The sequence below is a fragment of the Pyrus communis genome, chromosome 2 (genome assembly GCF_963583255.1).
Source record: "Pyrus communis chromosome 2, drPyrComm1.1, whole genome shotgun sequence".
NCBI classification, from domain to species: Eukaryota; Viridiplantae; Streptophyta; class Magnoliopsida; order Rosales; family Rosaceae; genus Pyrus; species Pyrus communis.
In genome coordinates, this window is record NC_084804.1 from 13,533,278 (window position 1) to 13,557,606 (window position 24,329).

General features: G+C 36.3%; 3 protein-coding genes across 3 annotated transcripts; 1 reads left to right on the plus strand and 2 right to left on the minus strand.

Annotated features, from left to right (window-relative positions):
- Positions 1 to 3,970: 3,970 nt before the first annotated feature.
- Positions 3,971 to 6,757, minus strand: LOC137726992 (adenylylsulfatase HINT3-like). Its single transcript, XM_068465945.1, has 7 exons — positions 6,458 to 6,757; positions 6,316 to 6,371; positions 5,692 to 5,749; positions 5,365 to 5,431; positions 5,112 to 5,167; positions 4,840 to 4,893; positions 3,971 to 4,747 (listed from the first exon to the last, which is right to left on the minus strand). The coding sequence occupies exons 1-7, from the start codon at positions 6,659 to 6,661 to the stop codon at positions 4,616 to 4,618; spliced, it is 627 nt and encodes a 208-aa protein (XP_068322046.1). The 5' UTR covers positions 6,662 to 6,757; the 3' UTR covers positions 3,971 to 4,615.
- A 1,891-nt stretch (positions 6,758 to 8,648) lies between these two features.
- On the plus strand, positions 8,649 to 10,174 carry LOC137725479 (serine/threonine-protein kinase OXI1-like). The gene is made up of 2 exons (XM_068464182.1): positions 8,649 to 9,048; positions 9,143 to 10,174. Exons 1-2 carry the CDS (start codon positions 8,657 to 8,659, stop codon positions 10,092 to 10,094), a joined length of 1,344 nt encoding a protein of 447 aa, XP_068320283.1. The 5' UTR covers positions 8,649 to 8,656; the 3' UTR covers positions 10,095 to 10,174.
- A 6,788-nt stretch (positions 10,175 to 16,962) lies between these two features.
- On the minus strand, positions 16,963 to 18,647 carry LOC137724534 (large ribosomal subunit protein eL32z-like). Its single transcript, XM_068463292.1, has 4 exons — positions 18,584 to 18,647; positions 18,352 to 18,446; positions 17,370 to 17,551; positions 16,963 to 17,282 (listed from the first exon to the last, which is right to left on the minus strand). Exons 2-4 carry the CDS (start codon positions 18,439 to 18,441, stop codon positions 17,153 to 17,155), a joined length of 402 nt encoding a protein of 133 aa, XP_068319393.1. The 5' UTR covers positions 18,442 to 18,446; positions 18,584 to 18,647; the 3' UTR covers positions 16,963 to 17,152.
- Between the last annotated feature and the right edge of the window lie 5,682 nt (positions 18,648 to 24,329).

A 24,329-nucleotide genomic window follows, 5' to 3' on the forward strand; every position in this document is an offset into this window, starting at 1 on the left:
TACCGGGGGGTTTGAGAATTGAGAGGACAAAGGCTGATTTTGAAAAAAACTGCTATTAAAAAAAGTTGGGAGCTATTTTTGTGTTTGGTAAACACTCAGCTTCAATTTTTTTTTCACAGTTTGAGGTGAAAAAAAAAGCCAAAAACAAGAAGCTGCAAAACCCAACTTTGAAAAATCGGTTTTTTTTCACATCTGTTTTACATAAAAGTTTACCAAACACTCTAATACTGCTTTTTTTTTTTCAAAAGCACTTTTACAAAAAAGTTTACCAAACACTTTGCTGCTTTATTTCACAGCGGCTTATTCTCACAGCACAGCAGAAGCAGTTTTTTTTAAAGCACAACAATACCAAACCAGCCCAAAGACTTGTGACATTTTTTTTTTTTTTTTTAAGAATAATGTTAAAAAGATTAAATTTTAAAATAAAATTTGTAAATTAAATGATATGTCATTAATAGAAATGAATATGTTTATCAAAGTTTAAGTAATAAACTAATCATCAACTTTCATGTCTTTTAGTTTTCAAAATTTTGTCTACAAATGTAATCTTCCTAGCATCACTTTTTTAATTCTAGTTATACTGATTTTGTAGATTACATTTATAAATTTTGTGATATGTCACTATTAAAAAATAAATACATTAATTGATATTTAAGTAATAATTTAATGAAATACATTAACGCTATAATAATATAATTTTAAACACCTCACAAGTGTATTATAAAAAAAATTTAAATGCAAAAGTGAAAACTTTAGACTGACAATAGTAATTTCCTCCCAAAATATGGTTTAAACTTTAAACGGATTATTGAACTAGCAATTACACTAACATTAGAATATTGACTTTTGGATTTGGGCCTTCCCCTGTAAGTTCAATTTTAATTGGAAGTTGACCCTTTTTGGTTAATTTTGATTATTTATTTATTTAATCTATTTTTCATAGGTGACTTTTACTGTTTTTTTTTTTTTTTTTTTTTGGTGAAAACAATATTATTTATCCTAAGAAAAAAGGAGTGAACTTAATCTCACAATGGACTAACAATAATATGATTTAAATTCGCTTTTGACGAAAATCGAACCTAAGACCTCCCACTTATAATTTTAAAATTGCCATTCACACTGTGTGAATGGCCAAATATGGATCCTCACCAGATACTCTTTGTGAGGATTTCGAAGATCCGTGAATCATGTATGTTCATTGTACATAGCGCTGTCAAAAATCATTTTAAATATTTTTATTTAAAATTAAACACAAACAGTACTTGATAAAAACTAACCATATGTTATACGATAAACGAATACGATTTACCAATCTCTAGTATTCTCACCAAAAGAATCCCCAAAAATCATATTGGTGAATGGCCAATGCCTTACTCTGTCATAATTTTACCCAATTTTCAACACCCTTTGGATTATGAAAGTCGGTCAATGGGATTGATCCCAAAAGATGGGACGTCAATGGGAAATTGATTTATTGGTCATTATTCACAACATTTACTTAAAAGTCATCTCAAATTCGACTCAACTATAAAGAATATTGCTCTAATAAACTTGACTAAGTCCAACTATATTATGAATGTCATGGTTTTAATTGTGTCATTGTTGGGGCAATGTAAATGTGTCAATTGTCAAATAATACTAAAAATAAACTCTTAATCACGCAAGTTACATGCTCCTGAACAAATCTTCGTAAATATCGTTTCGTGGAAAACAAAACTACTTTGTCCCAAACCAAATTCCAACTTGGAAAGTTTTGACGCTACACTTTCCTTCTATTTAGTTTTGGATAATGTTTGCATTCTTCTTTTGGGGATGAACTCATTTTCCCACTTGCGAATGACGTATCGTTACCATTGAAATTTCATAATCAAAATTGTTCAATGTCTTAATTTTCATTTGAAGGTCAAAAAATTCATTTGAACTAGAGATCACTTAACCATTTAAATATATCAAATAAATCAACGGTTCATCATAAATATGCTACTTGGTACTTACACTTAGATCTGGCCTTTTTCACCTGACCCGTTAACCCGACCCGACCCGTTAAAATTAGTCTTCTAGTGAGTGATAAACGGGTCGGGTGGTTAACGGGTCATTTTGGGTAAACCCGCGAAACCCGTTAAGACCCGTTATTGAGGATTTTTGTGTAATTTCAATAGTCCTAATAGAAAACCCTCAGCTCCCTCACAACTCTCTCTCTCGCACCATAGCACAGCGTTGCTCTCTGAGACTGAAAGATTGCTCATCGCTATGCTCCTTCCCTTCCGACTCCACCACTCTCTCTCTGGTAAGCTCCGATTCCCTTCCACCTCTTCTTTCATTTCGATTACTTTTCGTTGTTTTTACTTGAGCTTGATTTTAGGTGGTTTCTTCAAAACAACTTCGAATTAATTCAGAATTAGTTGATTTGTGTTTGATAATTTCAACTGTGATTGTGCTTTGGATAATGGGTTTTGCTTTTTGTTCATGGGTTTTGTGCTTTGGATAATTTCAACTGCGATTAGGTCTCTGCGTTATGTCTAAAAAATCGCAGGACATAGGATGCTGTTATTTTTGGATTTTGGCAGACTCAAGCTCAAGGAAATCTTCGATGATGCTCACAAACGGGGCTGTAATTTTTTTTTATTTGAAAAGATTCGATAGCTTTCATTCATGGGAAATCAAATACATTGCATGCTGTAATTAATTTGGATGAAATGTAAAACTTTAAAAAATAAAAAAAAAAGGTTAACAGGTTGAAACAGGTCGGGTTCAACCAGACTTAAACCCAGTAAACCCAACCCGTTTACATGTCTACTTACACCGTTAATTTATTTGATACATTTAGGTAACTAAACGATTTCTTATTCAAATGATTTTTTTGTATGGATGATCTAAAAATGAAGATTAAGAGATTACATCGTTCTTATAATGAAAATTCTACGGTAAAGATGCGTCGCAAATGGGGAATGAGCTCGTCCATCCAAGGGGGAAGTATTATCCTTTAGTTCTACCTTTCAACTTCCAACGAGTAAAGGGAAGGGAAACACATGTAGTTTATGGTTTAATTGGAAGGCCAACAAGGGTGGATTGAGTTAGTAATGATATTTTCTTTGCTAGACCAAGACCTAAGTTTTAGTTTCATTGCCGGCAATTCTTCTTGATGGGCGGTCTGTAAAAAACTAAAGAAGAGGGCTATGGCGCCTTCTATGAGTTATCAAAAAGGTTGTGGTATGCCCTGATCCTAGAACGAAGAAGGATCCCTCCCCCAACTTTTTGTTACACAAAAAAAGAAGATATATTTGGCGAGACGCCCTAAAATAATATAGAGTAGGATCAATTAACTGTGACATCCCACATCGCCCAGGGGAGTGGTCCTTATATGTATATTCACATCCCTACCTAGCACGAGGCCTTTTGGGAGCTCACTGGCTTCGGGTTCCGTAGGAACTCCGAAGTTAAGCGAGAAGGGGGCTAGAGCAATCCCATGATGGGTGACCCACTGGGAAGTTGCTCGTGAGTTCCCAAAAACAAAACCGTGAGGGAATGGTAAGCCCAAAGCGGACAATATCGTGCTACGGTGGTGGAGCGGGCCCGGGAAGTGATCCGTCCCGGGCCGGGATGTGACATTTTGGTATCAGAGCCTAACCCTGGCCGCGTGTGTGCCGACGAGGACGTCGGGCCCCTAAGGGGGGTGGATTGTGACATCCCACATTGCCCAGGGGAGTGATCCTTATATGTATATTCTCATCCCTACCTAGCACGAGGCCTTTTGGGAGTTCACTGGCTTCGGGTTCCGTAGGAACTCCGAAGTTAATCGAGAAGGGGGCTAGAGCAATCCCATGATGGGTGACCCACTGAGAAGTTGCTCGTGAGTTCCCAAAAATAAAACCGTGAAGGCGTGGTCGAGGCCCAAAGCGGACAATATCGTGCTATGGTGGTGGAGCGGGCCCGGGAAGTGGTGTCGTCCGGGAAGGGATGTGACATTAACTCTCTTTAATCCATTGTTAAAATTCAGTATCTTCTAAAAAAAAATGTATTCTTTCATAGGAATGAAAATATCGCTTATCTAACAAGTAGTACTACACTATAGTGGTATTTATCTTCACTTGTAAGTAAGATGTCTCATATCCAACTCACATAGATGACAATGACGTATTATATTTGTGTTGAGTTCAATACCTTATTGTTTGTATAAAAGAAAATATCACCAACAAAAAAATATCGTCTCTACTTACTCGACTATACACAAAAATCTCAACTCCCTAAAACCTTGTTTGTGTTAAGGAATAATTCATGCAAGTAAAACACAATTTAATGCATACTAATAGACAAACCACAATGTTAATGCACAAGAAATTGGATTGGAACTTGGAAATACAGACCAGGCAAATGTTAGATTGAAGTTAGGGGACATATATTGAGTGACGTAGAAGCAAGTTTCACAAGAGGAAGGATTTAAGTTTGCCGTATCATTATGCAACGCTAACTGCTAATTAATTGAGATTACGCTTTTGTTTCCTGATTTTTACGCGTGATGCATATTCCACATACTAAACGTTTAGAAGAACTAAAGTATCTATATTGCACATAATTGTACAGTGAAAATTACGTCGTGATCGGATGAAATATGCACCTAGTTTTCGGTAAGGCTAGATCCTTCACCTTTGCTGTTTTTGGAGTTTTCTGATAACGACAATTGCTCTCGAACACGATCTGCAAGTCGAGATGCTTCCCGATCTAAGTTCAGGGGCCGCCTCCGCAAACCCTACGGAGTTCATGTATGCATATATCAAGCTTATATCCTCAAGACTCTACAACTTTCACATATAAGGAGGCAAAAATGTGAATGGTACATACCTCAGAAGCCCAGAGGCTATCAAAGGCCTTGCGCGGTATTATGTGAATATGAGTCTGAAATTGCCATGTTACATAGCAAGATTAGAAAAAGCTTATCACATTCCTCAAGTTAAACAACGGGGATCGGATGAAATATGCATCTAGTTCGCCTTGTTCATTCGCAATACGATTTGCAGATTTTCAATGGAGGATGCATCGTTTCAATTGTATCTGCTGCTACGAAGTATAAGCTGAACCAAAAGAAAATCAAAAGGGAAATTACGACGACTCACATGAAATATAACTTGGCCTGCAGCTGTACCGTTGTTAACCAACAAGTTGAACGAATCTGCGTTAAGTGTGTAAAATAGTAAAGCTTAGGTAGGTATGACCGAATACATGCAAGTGAAAACAAGGATGTCAATGAAAATATCATGGAAGTACAAGGGCCATTTCAGCACATCCTAATTGCTAATTGAGTACATAACCTGAGAACAAAAAGAAAATACAATAGGGGGACACCGGAAAATGAATTTGAACACATACCAGAACCAGTGGCTTTCATGATTGCGCTGCTGATAAAGGGCACTTTTGAACACATTGCAGCTACCACCTGCAGACTCATGAAACATTACAACGTTACACAACAAATAAAGAAGCGCACGCATATTATTTGCAGAAAAAATTACACTATAACCAAGCAACTTGTCGGAGATACGTAGAGAAAATTACAGTCCAACGAATCAATAATGTGCTCACCACCCTTCTACCACTTCTATCTTTTACACATACTCAATGTTGCCATATACGCATCGAGAAATTCATCCCATCATTTCATCTAATGCATAACATATGAAATAGAGATGTACTTACATCCGGAGGTGTGGCTTTCAACGAAGAAAAATGCGATTTGGGGATAACCAGAGAATGCCTGCGCGAGCAAAAGTACGGAACTTTAGCAAGTGGAAACGAAAACATGGTTAAAAGAAGTTCATATAAAGATGATATAGTTGCATTCTTTCTTTCTTACTTTTATGCACTGTTTACTTACAATACAAAGGAAACGTCGGCAAAATTGACACAAACACTTGCATTTCTACTGTACAGAATTAAAAGCATCCATTAATGTTGCCCTGCTGATCTATAAATGGTAGAGAAACGCTAATGAGACTCTAAAAGTATGACTCACTATGGACTCTCCGCCACCTTATGTTTTTGGCACAATGTTTTGTGATATTGAAACGGAAATTATGCCAAAAACATGAGGCCGCAAAAACCGTACACAGAAATTATACCAAAAACATGAGGTCGCAGAGACCGTACACCCAAATTCAAATCCAACTCCTTGTAAATTAAAGCAATTTAGAATATTGTCTCACAAAACAAATTGAATGAACTCATTCAAATTTACCACAACAGCACAAACAAAAAGAGAAAAGTTAGAAATTGAGAAAAATAATAATTGAAAAATTAAATATTGGATTAATGATACCTTACCCACTACTCAGAGGATTCGTATCCAATATGCACAAGCAAACATCATCTTCGTAGAGCTGCAAAGTACAGAATTTCACAAATAATTAAATGGAATACTCATAAATAACTAAATAAAATGCAGTTTAACTAGAAAAATAGAAACCTTGATAGCGGGTGACTCGCCGCGAATAATTTTACAGAAAACGCAGCCGTTTTGGCTATTCCCCTCGTCGGAGCCACTGGGCCACTGCTTACTGTTCAAACAGGAATGGCAATTGGACCTAGAAACGGGAGCTAATCGGGTCGTACCCGGAACCAAACCGGGTCGGATATGGGAGCAGATAATGGCGAGCCTTCGGGCCTCCATTTTTCAAGCAGAAGCAGAGCTAGTTGCGCTCTCCATGTTTGCAAAACGTTTCGGAAACTTGGGAAGACAGAGAAACCAAAATAATTATATACTTTTTAAAATAAATTAAAGGGGTCATGTTTGTCGCTTATCCTAAGAGATAACGTTACCGTCCTTAACATTTGCATAAAATCGGTTGAAACAGGGGTGATATTTTCAAATTCAAGCTAATAAAATTGAAATTAGTTTCTTTTATGAGAAATTGTATTTTTGTTTTTGTTTTTCTATTGGGAAATTGTAATTTAACTAGATTTTTTATACAATAATATTCTAGTCTACCGGAGATTTGGCTAGATTATACAATAGAGAGCGATTCATTGCAAAAGAGCATGACATTCACTTGCCTCCAATTGGACACAAGTGGAGGATGCGAAGGTCTTACTGCTCACGGGAGCCGTCGATTAAACAGTCGCTCATCGCTTAACAGGCGTTGCAGTCCATGAGAATCATACTCGGTCATGGTTCGAGGAACCACCAGACGTGATTGGTTTGTTGGAGGATTCTTTGGGGGTAGGGAGGTAGCTTTGGTTGCGAATGTTGTAACTCCTATTGAATAAAATTCCATCGTTGTTCCAAAACAAAAACATCAAATTTAACATAAATATACTAGGTTTTCGTAATTCATGTGAGTCAAACCTGTTATTTTTTAAGAGTACTACCAAAAAATTGTAATATTACTTGGATCAAGCATGTAAAATCATGTGTATTTAAAATTTTGGATAAATAGAAAGACCAAAAAAATAAAAATAAACTTTAGGTTGGGTTTAGTACCGAGGATGGGTACGAGTGTCCATATTTTGAACCGGAAAAGACCCATAAGAGATGGATCCCAAAGTTTGAAGCTCAAACCAAACCTAAGACCGAGGCAGAAAACCCCATCAGCAACCAAAATTCAATTCACCCATTTATTATGTGGTATGTTTGACTCAAACACACCTTCAACTTCCAACTGCATTCCCCCCTTGAGGTCATTGGCCATACAAAAACTTCCATCTCATTGCATCATAACATTGTTACGTGTCATGGTATAATATGTTTTAGTTCTGAAATATCTTATAGATGTGAATTTTTTATCATTAAACCATCGATTAAAGACCTAATGATCAAGGTATAAATGTCAAACACATCATCAACAATATATATGATACAAATTATTGTAAATTTTTTATTTACAAATAATATTTTTGACTTTTAAATTTGTTATTTGTCTCATCAATCGTCATATTATGAAGTAATTCAATATCACACGATAATTTTTGCAAATTATGCTATATGACCTAACGTCTCCCAACTGACTAATGAGAACTTCCGTTTTAACATATGGTAATAGTCAAGTAAGCGCAATAAATAAAATTTTCCGCTCACTGCCGGATTTGAACCAAAACATTCCCTGCACCGCACGCCTTCTAGAATCAAGTGATCTCACGTAAGCACGTGAATCACATTCACTTTCCCCCACTTTCTTGCGTTCCAAATTAACAGCCAAATTAAAAATTAAAAATCTCCCAAACAATGGAATCAGTGATGACGTCGTTCTCTGCAACAACCAGGCAAATTGCCTGCGCTTCGAACCAACGCGTGATCACGCCACGTCAGCACACACCAGCCACGTGGCCGCACCACTCACACCAATCATGGAAGAGGATCCAGTCTGAATCTATCCCATAAAAGCATATGATCAAGTGATTCGGACCGTTCAATTTTGATTCACGGTTACAAATAAAAGATCATTTGAAAATTATAATAATTTATATCGTTAGATCAAAATTCAACGATCCAGATCACTTGATCCTGAACTTTTGATGGAAGAGATCCAGACTGGATCCTGTTCCACCAACAACACCGTGCAATGTGTGGGCCCCCACCTTTTGAATTGAACCCTTCCTCACTAAGACTTGTATAAATTTCGGTATCTGGCTCTCTGCACAGCTGCCAACGGAAACAGAGATGTCAACCATGGACGATCAGAACGACGGCGTCGTGGTTCCCAGCTTGGATTTCCGGCGGCTGAGTGTTATCTCGGCGCTGGGCAGAGGAGCCAAGGGCGTGGTGTTTCTGGTGAAGGGAGAAGAGACGGCGGCGGAGGGGCTAATGGCCTTGAAGGTAATTTCCAAGGACTTAATCGAGCGGAGGAGTAAAGACGCGAAGAGCGACGGCAGCGAGTACCGTAGAGTCAGCTTCGAGCAGCAAGTAATACGTCGTTTCGAGCATCCACTCTTGCCTAAATTGCATGGCGTTCTCGACACTGAGAAGTTCGTCGGCTACGCCATTGAATACTGCCCCGGCCGCGATCTCAATTGCCTTAGGAAACGACAGAGCGAGCGGATGTTCTCCGATGAGGTTATCAGGTAAAGTAAATGTCAAAATATCTCAAGTTAATGTATTAAATTCTGTTTGGCTTCCGAGAAAATTAAAATTCTGATTTTCCTTTTGGTTTTTCAGATTTTACGCGGCGGAATTGGTTCTGGTATTGGATTATCTGCACGGATTAGGAGTTGTTTACAGAGATTTGAAGCCGGAGAACATCATGGTCCAAGAAAATGGTCACATTATGCTCGTGGATTTCGATCTCTCCACCGAGCTCTCCCCCCTAAAGACTCCTCCTCGATCAGCTCAATCGACTCCGATGAAATCAAAATCCGTAGCTAAATCGAACCCGGTGCACAAGAAGCGGCGCTCGCCGTTCCACCGCTTCTGTAACTCTGGGATTTCGCCCGACGACAAGGTGGCGCAGCCTGAAGCTGGCGTCGTCAACTTGGAAAACTCCGAGAAGTCCAACTCGTTCGTTGGGACGGAGGAGTACGTGGCGCCCGAAATCGTATCGGGCCAGGGACACGATTTCGGCGTCGATTGGTGGTCCCTCGGGATTCTTCTTTACGAAATGCTGTATGGTACCACGCCGTTCAAGGGGATCAACAGAAAAGAGACGTTTTATCGGATACTGACAAAAGCTCCAGAACTGACAGGCGAAACGACGGCGTTGAGGGACCTGATAAAAAAATTGCTTGAGAAGGATCCGAAGCAGAGAATCGGGTCGGGGGAAATCAAGGGCCACGATTTCTTTAAGGGGGTGGAGTGGGATTCGGTTTTGCGACTGTCGAGGCCGCCGTACATCCCCGATATTGCCACGGCGGAGGGTACGGAGGGAATAAAAAAGAAAATCGATGTGGAGACGGTGGTGAAGGGAATATTCGGAGGAGAAGGTGGTGGTGGTGGTGGTGGTGGTGGTGGGGAGGAGGAGAATAAAGGCGAGGATAATGAGGAGAATAACAAAAATAGGAATAATAATAATGAGAAGGGAGGGAATGAGGAGGAGAAAGTAAATAAAAGGGTGTGGGCGGAAGGACTGAATAACAATCCCACCCAAGGTGGTGATGCATTTTTGGGTTTCTAACTATTCTTTTATTTCTTTATTTCTGTATTTAGATACTGTAATTAAGTTATTAAACCTTAATTTAACGAATAATTATTTGATATTTTCCCAGTTGTATTTGTTTTGGTACAATGGGTTTTTGGTAGGATATCAAAGACTCAAAAAAGTACTACAAAAATATACTAATCATGTCACTTAGTACAGTAGTCTAGTGGTATTTTATTTTCAGAGAATTCCTAGATTTGATTCTAGAGTGAATTTGAACTAGCTTAGGCCACCATCACCCTATAGATAATATTGTTTGTTCAAAAAATAAAAAGACTAACCATAAGATAAGGCCTTATCGGACAACTGTAAGCTTAGGCCTCATAGAGTACTTGGAAGATATATAGCCGAGTATTACAAAAAGTAGTCTAATCATAAGCTTAGGCCTCTCGTAGTGATAAAGTAATTGGAAGTATATTACAAAAGTAGTCTTAACCATAAGATTAAGCCTTATAAGATAAACGGTTCTCGTAATGATAAAGTAATCGAAAGATAAGAACAAATTATGATTTAAACCCAAAGTAATTTTTCTTTAAAATGTCCGTTAAATGCAGGTAAGAACTTATTGTGCACCTTCTTGTTCCTCGTATCTGCACTCTCTATATAATTTATATAGGGTTTTTGAATTTTAATCCTTCAAGAAGATTATAATTTAAAAAAAAAAACTGGTGTTAGATTGATTATTGATTTTAGAGCCTTAATGTGTACTTAATTCAAATTCATATTATATTTTTGTTTTTATATTTAATAGAATTTTTTTTGTCAAAGTTTTTATATTTAATAGATAACTTATTTAATGTTATTACATTAAATTTTAAATTTATTATTATACAATTTGATTTAACTTTCTTCAATTAGTGTACCTAAACGTCCATATCATAATATATTTTACTAAATTAGTGTACCGAAATGCCTGTACTTAAATATAGTATAGTGAATTAGTGACAGATAAGAAAATATATAAAAACATAAGTGTACCAAAATTCCGTACCAAACTATATGATAGTAAACTAGTGTCCCGAAATGTTGGTACCTAAATATATTATACTAAACTAGTGTATTGAAATGTCCGTACCTAAACATATTATACTAACCCATTGTATTGAAATGTTCGTACCTAAATATATTTTTATGAATTAGTGGCAGATAAGAAAATATGCAAAAACATAAGTGTACCGAAAAATCTCTACGAAAATATTTTCTTATATAAGATGCCTACCATAATGAGAATTAAAATTTATAATATTTTCATAAAATTTAAATTCATAAAATTATAAATAAAAAAAGAAACATTGAATACATATGCTGGCATTAAATAGAGTCTAGAGATTAAAATTAATTTTTAATCTTGTATAAGACATTTTTCTAAACTTCATCTTATTTAAGAATTAAAATCTAGTTTTCTAATTTATATAAGGTTTGACTCAGCAGGTATCTCACTCAGATAACATTGAGCTCAATGAGGTTTGATTCATTTTTTAATCTTCCTGCTGCGTTTGACAGACCTTTAAAATATTGAAGTAACCAACTGCTGCAATAATGAAAGTTTGATGAGATAGGAAGAGACTATTGTTTTGGTATAGGAATCTTTGGATGACCCGAAATCAAAGATGCCGCAGTTTTTGTTTATAATAATCTTTGTTTTTGAAAGACCGCAGCCCAACATATGGTTGTAAACTGTTCAAACGAAAAATAAACACGCTTAACTCTGAGATATGAAATTATAATCTTGCTACCTTTTCTTTATCATATAAGACCTGATCAGACTGCAAAGACACACAATTGCTTTGTCAACTTGGTTCAAAGTTTTGAGAGGATCAGAAGATCATCATCTGCTTGAGTACATAATTCGATTACCACGGAACTATCTTCTGATTACCTTATTACAACGAGAATCGTTTATCCCATTAGGTCACAAGATTACTATGAGTTTCATAACACTACTCATGCGTGATACGGCAAGATCCACTTTTGTCCCAACAAGATAATCTTAGGATTTAACAATCTCACATATTGGATAATGTGGTGCCAAATGCCTTCACATGTTGGGTACACGTTTGATTGAGTCAAAATTTCTAGAGCTTAAAGTAATAATTTAGCATTAAAATCAAATTTCTAGTTCAATAATCTTAAAATTATTTTCTTTTCTATTTCTCAACACCCTTCCAAACTCATGATGCCAATAAAAAAAATTTTAAATCTAATAATTTTAATCAATAATTCTCAGCAGTTTATTTGTTATTTACTTTTGGATCATTAAAAAAAAAAAAAAAAAAAAAAAGTCTAGATCACAAAATTAGTCTCGTATTTTGTTGTGAGCACATTATTAATAGGAGACTGAATAAATTTCACTCTCACTTCATAATGTTTCTTTTGGGTCACTTTTTCTTCCAAAAATCTCTCTCTTTTTGTAATTTTTATTTTATAATTAAACGTGCACATCTGTCACTGAGTATTGCTATCTAGGTTCAATTCTTTGTAAACGATATGTTCTATACTAAATTATTATCGTTATTCTATTTTTATTGTGAGTGACTTAACCTAAATACCTCATACCTTAATGTAAACATACAACAACGACAGGTGGTCCAATAAAAAAGCAATAGAATTCCAAATCAAATATGCTCCCTGATCTCGGGTGATCAAGACACGAAACTGGCAATACTAATTTTGAAGTTGCACCATAAACTATACCAGAAACAAAAACAGGAAAGAAAAAAACAAATATATATATATATATATCATTATATAAATATTAAAAAAAGTTCAAGATTTAGAAGCAACTTTAGTATTGATATGAAGAAATTGCAACAGAAATAAAAACAGGAAATTGCAGAGATGATGAGGCACGTGTTGTTAAATAAGCATGTTCTTGAATTATAATTTAAGATGGTCCATCTACTATCAAGCATCACTGAATTAGGAGTTTGCAAATAAAATCCAAATCCAAAAATATGTAACAAAAACTCAATTTTATCATCAAACTTTCGATCGCAGCTGGCTTGCATGCAATAATGCATGCAGTGCATGTGCATATCCAATATTTAGGTAATGGACCACTTTTTTTCAATTAATTGCAATATTGCACCTACAAATACGTATAATTATTGGTTGCACTACTTATCTACCATGCATGGTGAGCAAAATTCGTGTATTTTCCACCAGTAATCCCCAACCGATAAAATTAAATATCGATATCCTTCAACAGCACAAGGGTCATACATTTATGGCTTCAGCCCCTCAATTTGGTGAAATTCACATATATGTGTAGGTTCTTGGCCACACGATCCTTCAAACTGGAAGGGAAGGACATGAATGTGGACCTTGTGATCGTGACAAGAGATGGGTTCGATTTGGAAGTTTAGGGTTTTTAGGTTAAGAAAATTTGACAGTTTTGGTTGCAGAAGAAACATGCAATGAAAGTACGTAGTAATGAGCCGCACCGCTAGCTACCTAGGTAACAAGTATATTTACGTGCTTTGAGAGTCTTTCGATTCCAGGGCTGGCTGTTTGGTGACTTTCTGTTCATATTTTGTGTTTGGTTTTTTCTAATTAAAGGCTGTGGACATGGACGGAGTCAATGAAGACTCACAGGAGGCAGATGCTTCCGCTCAAATAATTCGTTTGTTTAGTTGCAGACTACAATTATATAATATACCCGGATTATCTTTGAAGAAAATATATGTATCTAATATCCAACATATATTTATTCTACTTATACTCCATATCAAATATTATATGAGCAATAGTGCTCTTGTTCTGTCATTCAAACTGAAAAAAACCCTCTCCCGCCTATCATGTACTTATATTTTAATATCTCATCACTTTGCCACTTTCCACTACTATATTGAAATTTTTGTAACATTAAAATTGTGATGCATCATCATTTGAAATCATCCTTAATATCAAATTGTGTATAACCATACTATAATAAGGTTTTTTTAGTTGTTTTCAATTGCCCCATTAGAAGAAATTTCTGGCTTCATCCTGACTGTGGAGAAGAAAAGATATGACAGTAGAGTGAAAACTACAAGTTCAAGTACAACGTACAACGTACACAAAATTATGCTGAGAATAACAATTTGAAAGATAAATATATTTTAGATTGTTTTTCAAAGTTTTTTGTTTTCAGTTTTTCGCTTTCTAATAGTTTTCATTTATTTCATCTCTTTTCACTTTAGCCAAACTCGCCCTTACTTCCTGGCTCGGAAGTTCTTTGTGAATCAGGTCCACCCCGGGCGAATTCACTTGGACGTGCTCTTCCCTAAGTCATGGGATTATTATCTCTTGAATCACGAGATGAGTCGTGAGGAAAAATACACCAATAATCAAGTGGTTCGATTACATCTGCATCGTCAAAACTAAGACGTTATTTGCGATATGTGATTGTTGTATAACTTGTGTTTTACAAGATTATTTTCATGCGTATTAAGGAAATATTTATAAGCTTTGATTCAGGATTTGCCATTTGTTTAGTCATGTATTCATTCTTTATTTTTAAACTATGAGCCGGTCACCACTTCGTACTAGGATGTAGTAGTATTCATTTTCACTTGTAAGTGAGAGGTCTTAGGTTCGATTCTTGCCAAAGATGAATTTGAACTATATTATTGTTAGCTCATTGTGAGGTTAAGCACACTCCCATCTCTCTTAATGTATTATCTTGAATTGGTGACTCATTGCTTGGTGGAGAAGCGTCATCACATTGTTCACCCTCATCCTCATCAGCATGGGCATTCACTTTTTTCCCCTTGTTTTTCTTCTTATTACCCCTGTTGCCACCACCACCACCAGCTTTAGTTGGTGCACCGCCACCTTCGTTGGGTTTGACCATATTACCACCATCCACATTCTTATTGTCAAAAAAAAAAAAAAAAAAAAAAAAACCCCAAAATTCATGGACCAAGAAAACCCAAATTGAAACGTCGAAAAGTGAGAAACGATGCAAAAATAAGCATCAGTGTCACAAGGAGGACAACAATCCCACCAAAAAGTGCCCAGGTGGTCGACACCATAATTAGCCAAAGAATCCGCCACTTGATTACCCTCTCGAAAATTATGGCTTAATGACCTAAAGTGTCTACAACTACACTAATTGTTGTTGACAAAAACGTAATGATAAATAATATTGTTGTTAAATGACCTAAAGATTAATGACTTTTTGGCACTTGTTTGACTCAGTTAATCCTTATTAAATTCATATATTAATTAAGAAAAAAGAAAGAAGGGAAGATCATGCACACTTCCAGACAATGACTTGCTTGACAAGGTCATGTGAAAAGCACGTGAAGTGCAGGAAAAAGGGTGACCTATTAATGAAGTTGCAACATAAACGATCTACCTGCGTGTTTTTGGTTGACAGATATTTTATGCTTTTCACATACTGTACACTTTACCATTCACATACACAATAACAACAACGAAATTCAAAGTTATATATATAATCTAATATCTCAAGAGCAATCTAGTAATTAAACCAACCAAAACGCACCATGCGGAACTTGTACACAACAGAGTACCTTGGTTTTTTATATTTTGATTTTCGTTTTTGTTACGTTAAAGAAAACCGAGTTCTAAACTTATTCTAATCCTACCCGACACTTCTTTAGAATTACGACTTGAACTATCTTCAAAAACTTTTGATTCTTCTTTTTCGGAAGAAAAAAAAAGGTATCTTTGCTTACTGTTTTTTTTTTTTTAATCGGCCGAATTTGGTTAGACATGCTCATTATTTTAAGGGTACATTTTTGTTCATCACTCTTAAGCGATGGTAATGTGCATCGCCTTATTTACCATCATCAAAATTTTAAAATTCATTCAACAGATAAAAATTGAGTTATGAGCATCACCGAATATGGTGAGCAAATTTATTCCCTTATTTTGAAAGGTTATAGCTCACTATCTCAAGTATGGCGGAGTACTTTTTCCGGAATAAGAACACGAATATAAGGATTTCACACATCATCTTCTCCAATTAGGATGGTTACTTTTGTTTGTTGTAGACTTTTGCTTTAAATACGTGTGAAATTCCCCATAAAATATGTAAAAGAGCAAATTATACTCTCATGTATTTTTAGACTAGTTGGTTTTTGTCCTTTAAAAATTGGACAATAACAAAGTTTCAAAGTTCTGATAAAAAAAAATTAAAAAAAAAAAGTTACAAAAAGTTTCGAAGTGTTCTTTTTTTTTTTTTTTGGTCAAACAATAGATTTGTTAGATTAGAGAATCGACGGAATTTGAACATACGCTGTGGTGCAAGAGCAACACTCATCTCCAGTAGTGGAGGGCCACTTGCAAAGTTTCAAAGTGTTATACCATTGACTTTGTCCGTTTAACTTCAAGTCAATTGCTATTTCTTAATGCGTCGTTCATAGGACATATTTTTGTATTTACATAGACACTACATTGGTGTTAGGTGAATTCACAAATGCATTAAACACAATAACTAAGAACTTTTGCAAAGAAAACTCGAACATACTCGTCGATCTGTGTTTTTTGAAAACAAACACATTGATTTATTTATTAAATTCAACAAACACATTGATTTCTTAATTAAACTAATCTTGGTAACGTAAGCACGAAATTTTCCGATGTACCTGTCCAGGGAAATAAAGGGACAACAATTTTGAATTGCTTTGGTCTTGTGGGCCGGTGATGAGGGTTTCGGGCAGGCTAGGCCACTTTTGGAAACGCAAGGCTGCCAGGTACGTCCATGATACAAACGATACAAAGTGGAATTAACCCAAAAATACATCATGAAAGTCGCACTGCCTATGCTTTAACACAATGGCCTTTTGGACGGCAATAGTATTGGTCTTACTTTGCATATTAAAAAGAAACATACTTTGCAAAAATGTGGCAAAATCAAACAGATTGGTAGAACTTCAGGTCATCTAACATGACTAGATTAGTAAAATAGTCTAGATTCAACACTACCGAATCGAAAACAAACTGAATAAGATTTCTCCCAAAATTCCGAAAACTAGCACAGTAGGAAACACACATAGCAAAATAAACCATAACAGCAGCAAGGTTCACTCATCCTCCTGGCTGCGCAACCTGGCAAGTTTGTTGGTAATAACAACATCCAACTGGGCTGCACGCTCGACGATCTCCTTTCTCTTCCTGGTGGAAATGTTGTGTGCTATCTCAGCACAGTAGGTCCTGCAGTTACATTAGAGAAACAAAGGGTGAGAAAATTCTAATGTGTACATGACACTGGACTAGTAATTTAAAAGAATGGTTTCATACCTGTTGTGCATCATTAGAAGTTCAACCTCTTTGACATTGTGCACGACAAATTTCTTGAACTTGTTAGGCAGATAGTGGCGAGTCTTCTTGTCTGACCCATAGCCAATGTTGGGCATCAACGCACATCCCTTGAACTTTCGCCTGACACGTGAATCAATACCCTTGGGCCTTCTCCAGCTTTCCTGCCGTAAGTAAAGTACATACATTAAAACAGAGCAACTTAATACCAAGGCTCCAGGAAGCAGACATGCACAAAGAAGCATGCATCTCCTAAAACAATGATATCGAACCACTTGATCACCCTACATGCGTCCGACTATAGAAGCACACGGAGGCAGCAACACGGTTGCTTAACAGGCCATACTATCTACCCTAAACACAGAACAGTTGAATAACAATTTCATCGCCAACTACGCAAAAGATGCACAATGAGATTCATCACCTCATGGCAAGTCATTTTTCAATATTTCTCACATTCTAATTCAAATTTCAGCCACCTAGATAAAAAATAAATAAATCCAAACTGCAAACAATACTATGGATCAACCCAACTTCTGGTAAGTGCAGCGAAAGCAAAAACCTTGAAGGTTGGGAGAAACACATTTTACAACTACTACACACAACATCACTAAAACAACATAGTACCCATACAGTAAAAATAGTTTCAGACACCTCACATTCAAGATTTAAGTTTAACTTTCAACTTTATTGAACCCAAGTCTTCACAAGCAAATACTTGTGTGATAACTAATATTTCCATCCTTAACTTGCAGATATCACCAGATAATCCAAGTTTCGATTAAGCCCAAATTGCCCAATACTTAATTGGTTAAGAATTTAATAATCCTACTCAAACAACCCAATTAAAAATTCATATCCAAAACTAAACAATTTCTAATACATTAGAAGCATCAAAACTCCAATGATTCAATTAATTGAAAAAAAAAAACGAAGAGAAATGAAATGACCCAGAGACTCATACCTTGACGCAGTGCTTCCTGTCACTCTGGGGCCTCTTGAAGTGGGTCTTACGCTTCTTCACAATTTGCTTCTTCAGCAAAGGGACTGCCATTTTTCCTGTCACTCAAAATAACAACAGCAAATTCACGCGTTCAGTAAAATTAAATTAGGGGGAAAGCGCAAATAACCATTGTTGCAGATATTAGGTCAAGAAAAAGCTTCGATTTTTCGGATCAAAGATTAGGGTTTCGAACCTGATTGAGACGAGGAGCAGTATGGTGCTTGGGAGTCGAGGGAGAGGCACAGAGACAGCTAGGGTTTTAAGTGAGGGAATATATATGGCATAGCTGCAATCTGCTGCATGGGTACCGCACGTTAAGATTATTATTGTTTTTGGGCTGTAAGAGAAGCCTAGGCCCAATCAATTCATTAGTGGTGGAGTTGGTCCGCATTTACCCTCGATCATAAATTAAAAGCAGAGAATTAGTATTAGCACTTCAAAAATCTCATTTGGCACTTCAAATTTTTTTATAATTAGAAGAAAAAAATACACTTGTGAGGAGTGTAGAATGAGATTTTTGGAGTGCTAATAACAGTTCTCTAAAAGTATAGGGCCTTTAATTTAGGGAATCTTAACATTAAGGACATTTTACTCTAAAAAGTCATTCTTGGTACTATTCACTTACAACATATTTTTGTCCTTTTGATTAAAACTTAAAGTTTTCAAGCCATTTTCATTAGTTTCCACTTAATTTATACGTTTCTTGGTACTCGATTACGATTTCACTTTGCCTTTTGAAAATTATGACACACCCTGATCCGGGATATCCACTTGGACTCCAAATTGAGCTGTGCTAGCCGACACCATGAAGGTGACGAAGCCATAAAGTCTAATGATGTGGAAATGCGAGTAAATTTAAATCTAAAAGTGTCTAAATGCAATGCGCATGTGAGCGAGATTGAACCCAATTCACACGTACATAAGTAAAGTATAGTAAACGTAGGATAAGAATTATAACATCAAAGGTACTCTCCTATACCAACATTTTCCAAGAATCCTCGTTGACACAGAAGCTCTGCTACTGAAACTTGGAGGGGCGAAAAATAAGGGTGAGTGGGCCTAAAAATAAAGCTTTGTAAAAACCTTTTCAAAAAAATATAAACTCTGACCGTAAAACAAGTATAGTTTCTAAATATATACGCTACATATAGTATGAAAATACTTACCGTAAACGGTAATATCTCAAAGTGCAATCAGTCTCAATGTTTCCGTGTATAAGACATATAATACTTGATAATCACAATATCTCGTATAAACGAACATATCATATCGAATGCTCATCGACATATGATGGCACATGAGTTCATACAGAGGTATTCTGACATGAACAAGACTGGGTGTAAAGAAATTATTTACGCTCTAGTACTACAATCATTTGAAGATTGGCGCTATGCACATCACATACAAATCCTAATTGCTTATAGCAATCTAGGATGAGACTAGCACCTAGAATGGATCGAAAGTGAGCGTACATGTAAGACTAGCTCTGGCCTGGGTGAGTACTAACACTAGTGTAGCACACGATGAGCAAATAATGTAAATATGATCATGCAACAGTAAATCAATAGTTCTAGTTGACATAATACTATTTAGTAAAATATCATTCATGGCCGTAAATAAATCCCATAATAATTCACATACTTATGCATCCAAGAGGATTTAGCATAATTCCGTAAATTTCATCATTTTGCTAATTCTTATAAACGGTAATCTAATCTAGACACAACGTAAAAATTCTTTATAAATATATAAATGGAAACTAAAGGCACGCTCGCAAATCATGTCATCGAGTCGAACCCATCTCGTGGGCTTCGAAGATCGTTGCGATGCATTTCACCTAGAAATGAAACCATTTACACCAATATATAGCGTATTAATGTAAATTTCCGTATACGACTAATAAAAGATCTATTTTTAAAAAGTCGAATTTCGAAAAACAGACGGTGAATTCGGATTCGACATGTGGAGAAATCTAAAGAGGGACCTTGAATTCCTCCACGTGCCGCCACAAGGTAGCTGCACAGGCAGCCACACGCTGCATGCACCGGCCACCATGCACGCCCATGCGCCTTCATTGCGATTTCCAGGTTTTTGCAGGTTTTTTAGCTAACTTCCAGAACTATTTTCTAGTTCAAATCTCAACCAATTTTAGTGATTCAAGAGTCAAATCAAAGCTAGGAATATGGAAAACAAAACCGTATCCAAATGGGGCCGAGTTGTGGTCGTTCAGGTCGAAAAAAAATTGTCTGAAAATGGCTCAGTGGCCACGATCTCACTTCCCAGAAAACTGGGAAATCTCCTCCTTGATGGTCTTGCGTTCCCAGCTTCAGCACGACAACATTCAAGTTCATAAATGAGACTAGATCGATCTATACTGAAGGTTTGAGGGAATCCCAAAGCTCACCTTTGTTAGAAACGGAGAAACTCGCCGGAAAATCCCATGAACAACGATGGTGCGACAGTGAGGTGTAGTGTCTCAAGTTTGGGTTGGATGTTCACGGTTGAGCTTACACAGAGATGGGGAATAACACGGCGTGGTGGTGGTTTGATGGTTTGCCTCGCCGGAGCCGGCGAGTGATGGTGGTTCGGGATTACAGTTCACAGAGAGTGCAGAGACGAGAGAGAGAGAGGGATGAGCGAGCTCGAGGCTCTGTACCCTCGATTCTGGCTTCACAGATGGGTGGTGATCTGCCGTGTCGCTGATGGGTGTCGTGGTACTCCGGCGACTCTGCACTTGCAGATAGGGACAGTGATACAGAGAGTTTGAGAAGTAAATAGTTATAGTGAGGGCTGAGAGAGTAAGAGAGGTGAGGTGGCAGTGAGGGGGATGAGAGAGTTGAATAAAGAAATAACAAAAATGAGAGAGTTCCTAGTGATAGGGAGACCTGGGAGAGAGCCGCGAGGGAAAGGGTGGGGTGTGGGCCCTACTGGCTCACAAAACAAAGCCACAAAAAAAAAAATAGAAAATATTTCCCATGCAATATAAAATTATCAAATTGCTTTTAACGTTCATAGTTTCGTAAAATTTTTGTAGTAACTTCAATTTCGATTCTACTTGCACTTAAGCATTCATATCGTCGAGTACTTTGAGAATACAATAAAATAATAGCTCATACACATCACCAAATGACGGTCAACGAAAGTCAATAATCTTTCCCCTAGTGGCACTTTTGTCAATTCATTCTTTTAAAATTAATAAAATCGTAAAAGTAGGGACAGGTCATTACAATTAAAAGTCGTCACTTTATTTCCTAAAACTTAGTTTTGATTCCACTTTACTCCTTGAAATTCAAAACCCGCCACTTTATTTCTTAAAACTTAAAATTTGTTTTCCATTGCCTTGTTTCTATTTTTTTTTTAAATAAGTTTATCTATTCAAAATTTATAATTTTTTTTTGGTCATTCAATAGATTTTATTAGATTAAATATTAGATTAGCCACTGACGGAGTTCGAACCCACGCCGTCATGCATGCAAAGGTTCAACTTATTTCTGATTGTAAATAGTCACTTGCATTCAAAACAAATGAATTGTAATGAGTACATGCCAAATTTTCTCCTGAAATAGTGAAAGGAGGAAAAAGAGCCATCTTCTCTCTTCAACAGCCACCTAACATAAGAAATATCGATATCAATGGAACTAAGGATAAAGTGGCTAGAGATGGAGGGATAAGACTGCTAGAGATGGAGGGTCAACTTATTTCTGACTGCTAGTTTTCTTTCGTGTATGATGATTTTTTTAGTGCTAATAGAAACTCCAAAGAAAATATCCAACATATAATGCCTACAATTGATTTTTCACATTTCTGAATCTTAACATAGAGATCAAAACAAAAAAAGCTTTGCTTTCTGAAGTATGAGCAGCTTGATTACAGAATGAATCCAACGCAGTTACATTAGATTCAGGGTTATCCGCATATATTGTAGGTTAGATCAATCGGCAAACTGCCACGAGCAACTAATAGTCTAATACTTTGAATGAGTATTATGATACTTAAAATCAAACTGTGTGTTCAAGAAAAGAAAAAAAAAAAAACAGAGAAGATACAAGCCTACAAGGTTATCCAATCCCAGTTCGAACCTTCCATGCACATGAGTTTGAATCTTTCTTCTAATAGATTAGAAGAGTTTTGAATATCGCATTGCCAAAAAAAGAGAGAAGATACAAGGTTATCCAATCCAATCTGATCGAATCCAACAAAGTTCAGTTTTTGATTGGATAATAATTCAATTCAATCTGTGTGTTCATGCGTGACTTCTGAGCTTCTCTGTATGATTTTTGACTTAAACAAACAAGGAACAGACGATCATTAGTAATAAGAAATCTGATAAATATGATAGAATACTAGAATACTAGAATCGTGGAAAGTAAATTGCAAATGTGATGACGAACAATGGGTAAAACGCAAGAGTACACTAAGAAAATTTAAAGAACATGAAAATTAAGGAAAGCCTTGCATTATGCATTACAAACTCATCTAGCTAGTTAGATTGAAAGTCTGAAGATAGTTACAGTTAACTAACAAAATTACTATTTGTTTTATCGGACTTGAAATCTCTTCTATTGACTGTTATGTATTTTGATCAAAATAGAAATCTCTTCTAACAGTGGCGACTAGTGTCATACATGAACCCCTAAATGCCAACCAAAGAATAAGAAAATCAGCAAAAGACTCGTAGCTCAAGTGGTTGAGAGTATTCATCCATGTACATGAGGTCCTAGGTTCGTTTTCTCCCTCACCACTATCGTTCGTACTAAAAAGAATTGCAGATGCAATACTACCTGTATGCACTAGACATAAATCGGCAATGTCTAGGCATACTATTTTCAATCACATCATATAAGCAACATAAGTCCAATTATACCTGTTAGTCCCATATTTATGGTTTATGTGCAGTTTAAAGTTTTGATTTGTATAATATGCATAATGTTCTCTTGCCAAACAAAGAGATCATTATACTTTCGTGAAGTAACATGAACACATGCTGCACTCAAAAAAACTAAAAAAATAAAAAATGAACACATGCATAATTGTTGGTATAGATTCAGAATTTAACATAAATCTCTTATACGAAGATGAAAGAGAAGAGGATCGAAAGTAGAAATTCTGAAACATACCCAAAATTTCTTCACCCATGATGCAGTCCGCTGAAACCCAGTAATAAGCATACTGCATTATACAAAACTACAAATTAAAATGAAACAATTTCAGACTGAATTTAAAATGTTTTTATTCAAAATGAATATACGTAAATATATTCTTCAAATAACTTTTAATAACAGAATAAAAAACTTGAGAAGATCAAAGGAGAAATTTAGGAAGTGGAAGAGTAACCCTACTTTATGAAAACCACAATACCGCTTGCAGGCTTAGGATCATCTACATCAACGCCCCAAAATTCAGGTCCAAGGATTTCAATATTGGTCTTGTTACAATATTCACCACTGTCATTATTGTTGTAGTAACTGTAATCAGGACAATGGGAGCGAGAGTGATGGTCGCTAAAGATGTAATCGTAATACTCGTGGAGGATATAGCGGTGGTGGTTGTAGTTGTAACCGTGGTCTTGGTCGTGGCTATAGGAATTTCTGCTACAGTGGTGTTTATAGTCAAAATCATCGGCATACGGATGGTAATACTTGTTGCTGTAGCCGTCATCGTCATCAAAGCGATGGTAGTTATAACCACTGCCACTATAGTCACTATAGTAGTGTTGATGGCTATAGTTGTAACCATCGTCATAGTGATGGTGATTACAATCACGTTTTTCATTGTCGTTCTCTTTGTCGCAATGATGGTCATTGTTGTCTATGTCATCGTCGCTGTGGTGGTCTGGGCTATGGTTGTTGTTGTTCATGAGGTTCTCATAGGCCGCAGTGGCCTCTTTGAACTTGAGGGTGGCATCGTCTTTCATGTTTTGGGGGGAGTTGGTGTGTTTG

What these genes read in the sequence shown, in the direction of transcription:
- LOC137724534 (XM_068463292.1), bottom strand. Translation starts at nt 18,441, where the DNA reads ATGGCAGTCCCTTTGCTGAAGAAGCAAATTGTGAAGAAGCGTAAGACC. An exon ending in ACAGGAAGCACTGCGTCAAG is followed by an intron (nt 17,552 to 18,351) that starts GTATGAGTCTCT and finishes TACTTACGGCAG; the next exon opens with GAAAGCTGGAGAAGGCCCAA. An exon ending in CTTCTAATGATGCACAACAG is followed by an intron (nt 17,283 to 17,369) that starts GTATGAAACCAT and finishes ATGTAACTGCAG; the next exon opens with GACCTACTGTGCTGAGATAG.
- LOC137726992 (XM_068465945.1), bottom strand. Translation starts at nt 6,661, where the DNA reads ATGGAGGCCCGAAGGCTCGCCATTATCTGCTCCCATATCCGACCCGGT. An exon ending in GCGAGTCACCCGCTATCAAG is followed by an intron (nt 6,372 to 6,457) that starts GTTTCTATTTTT and finishes TGTACTTTGCAG; the next exon opens with CTCTACGAAGATGATGTTTG. An exon ending in CAGGCCAAGTTATATTTCAT is followed by an intron (nt 4,894 to 5,111) that starts GTGAGTCGTCGT and finishes TGGCAATTTCAG; the next exon opens with ACTCATATTCACATAATACC.
- LOC137725479 (XM_068464182.1), top strand. Translation starts at nt 8,657, where the DNA reads ATGGACGATCAGAACGACGGCGTCGTGGTTCCCAGCTTGGATTTCCGG. An exon ending in TTCTCCGATGAGGTTATCAG is followed by an intron (nt 9,049 to 9,142) that starts GTAAAGTAAATG and finishes TTGGTTTTTCAG; the next exon opens with ATTTTACGCGGCGGAATTGG.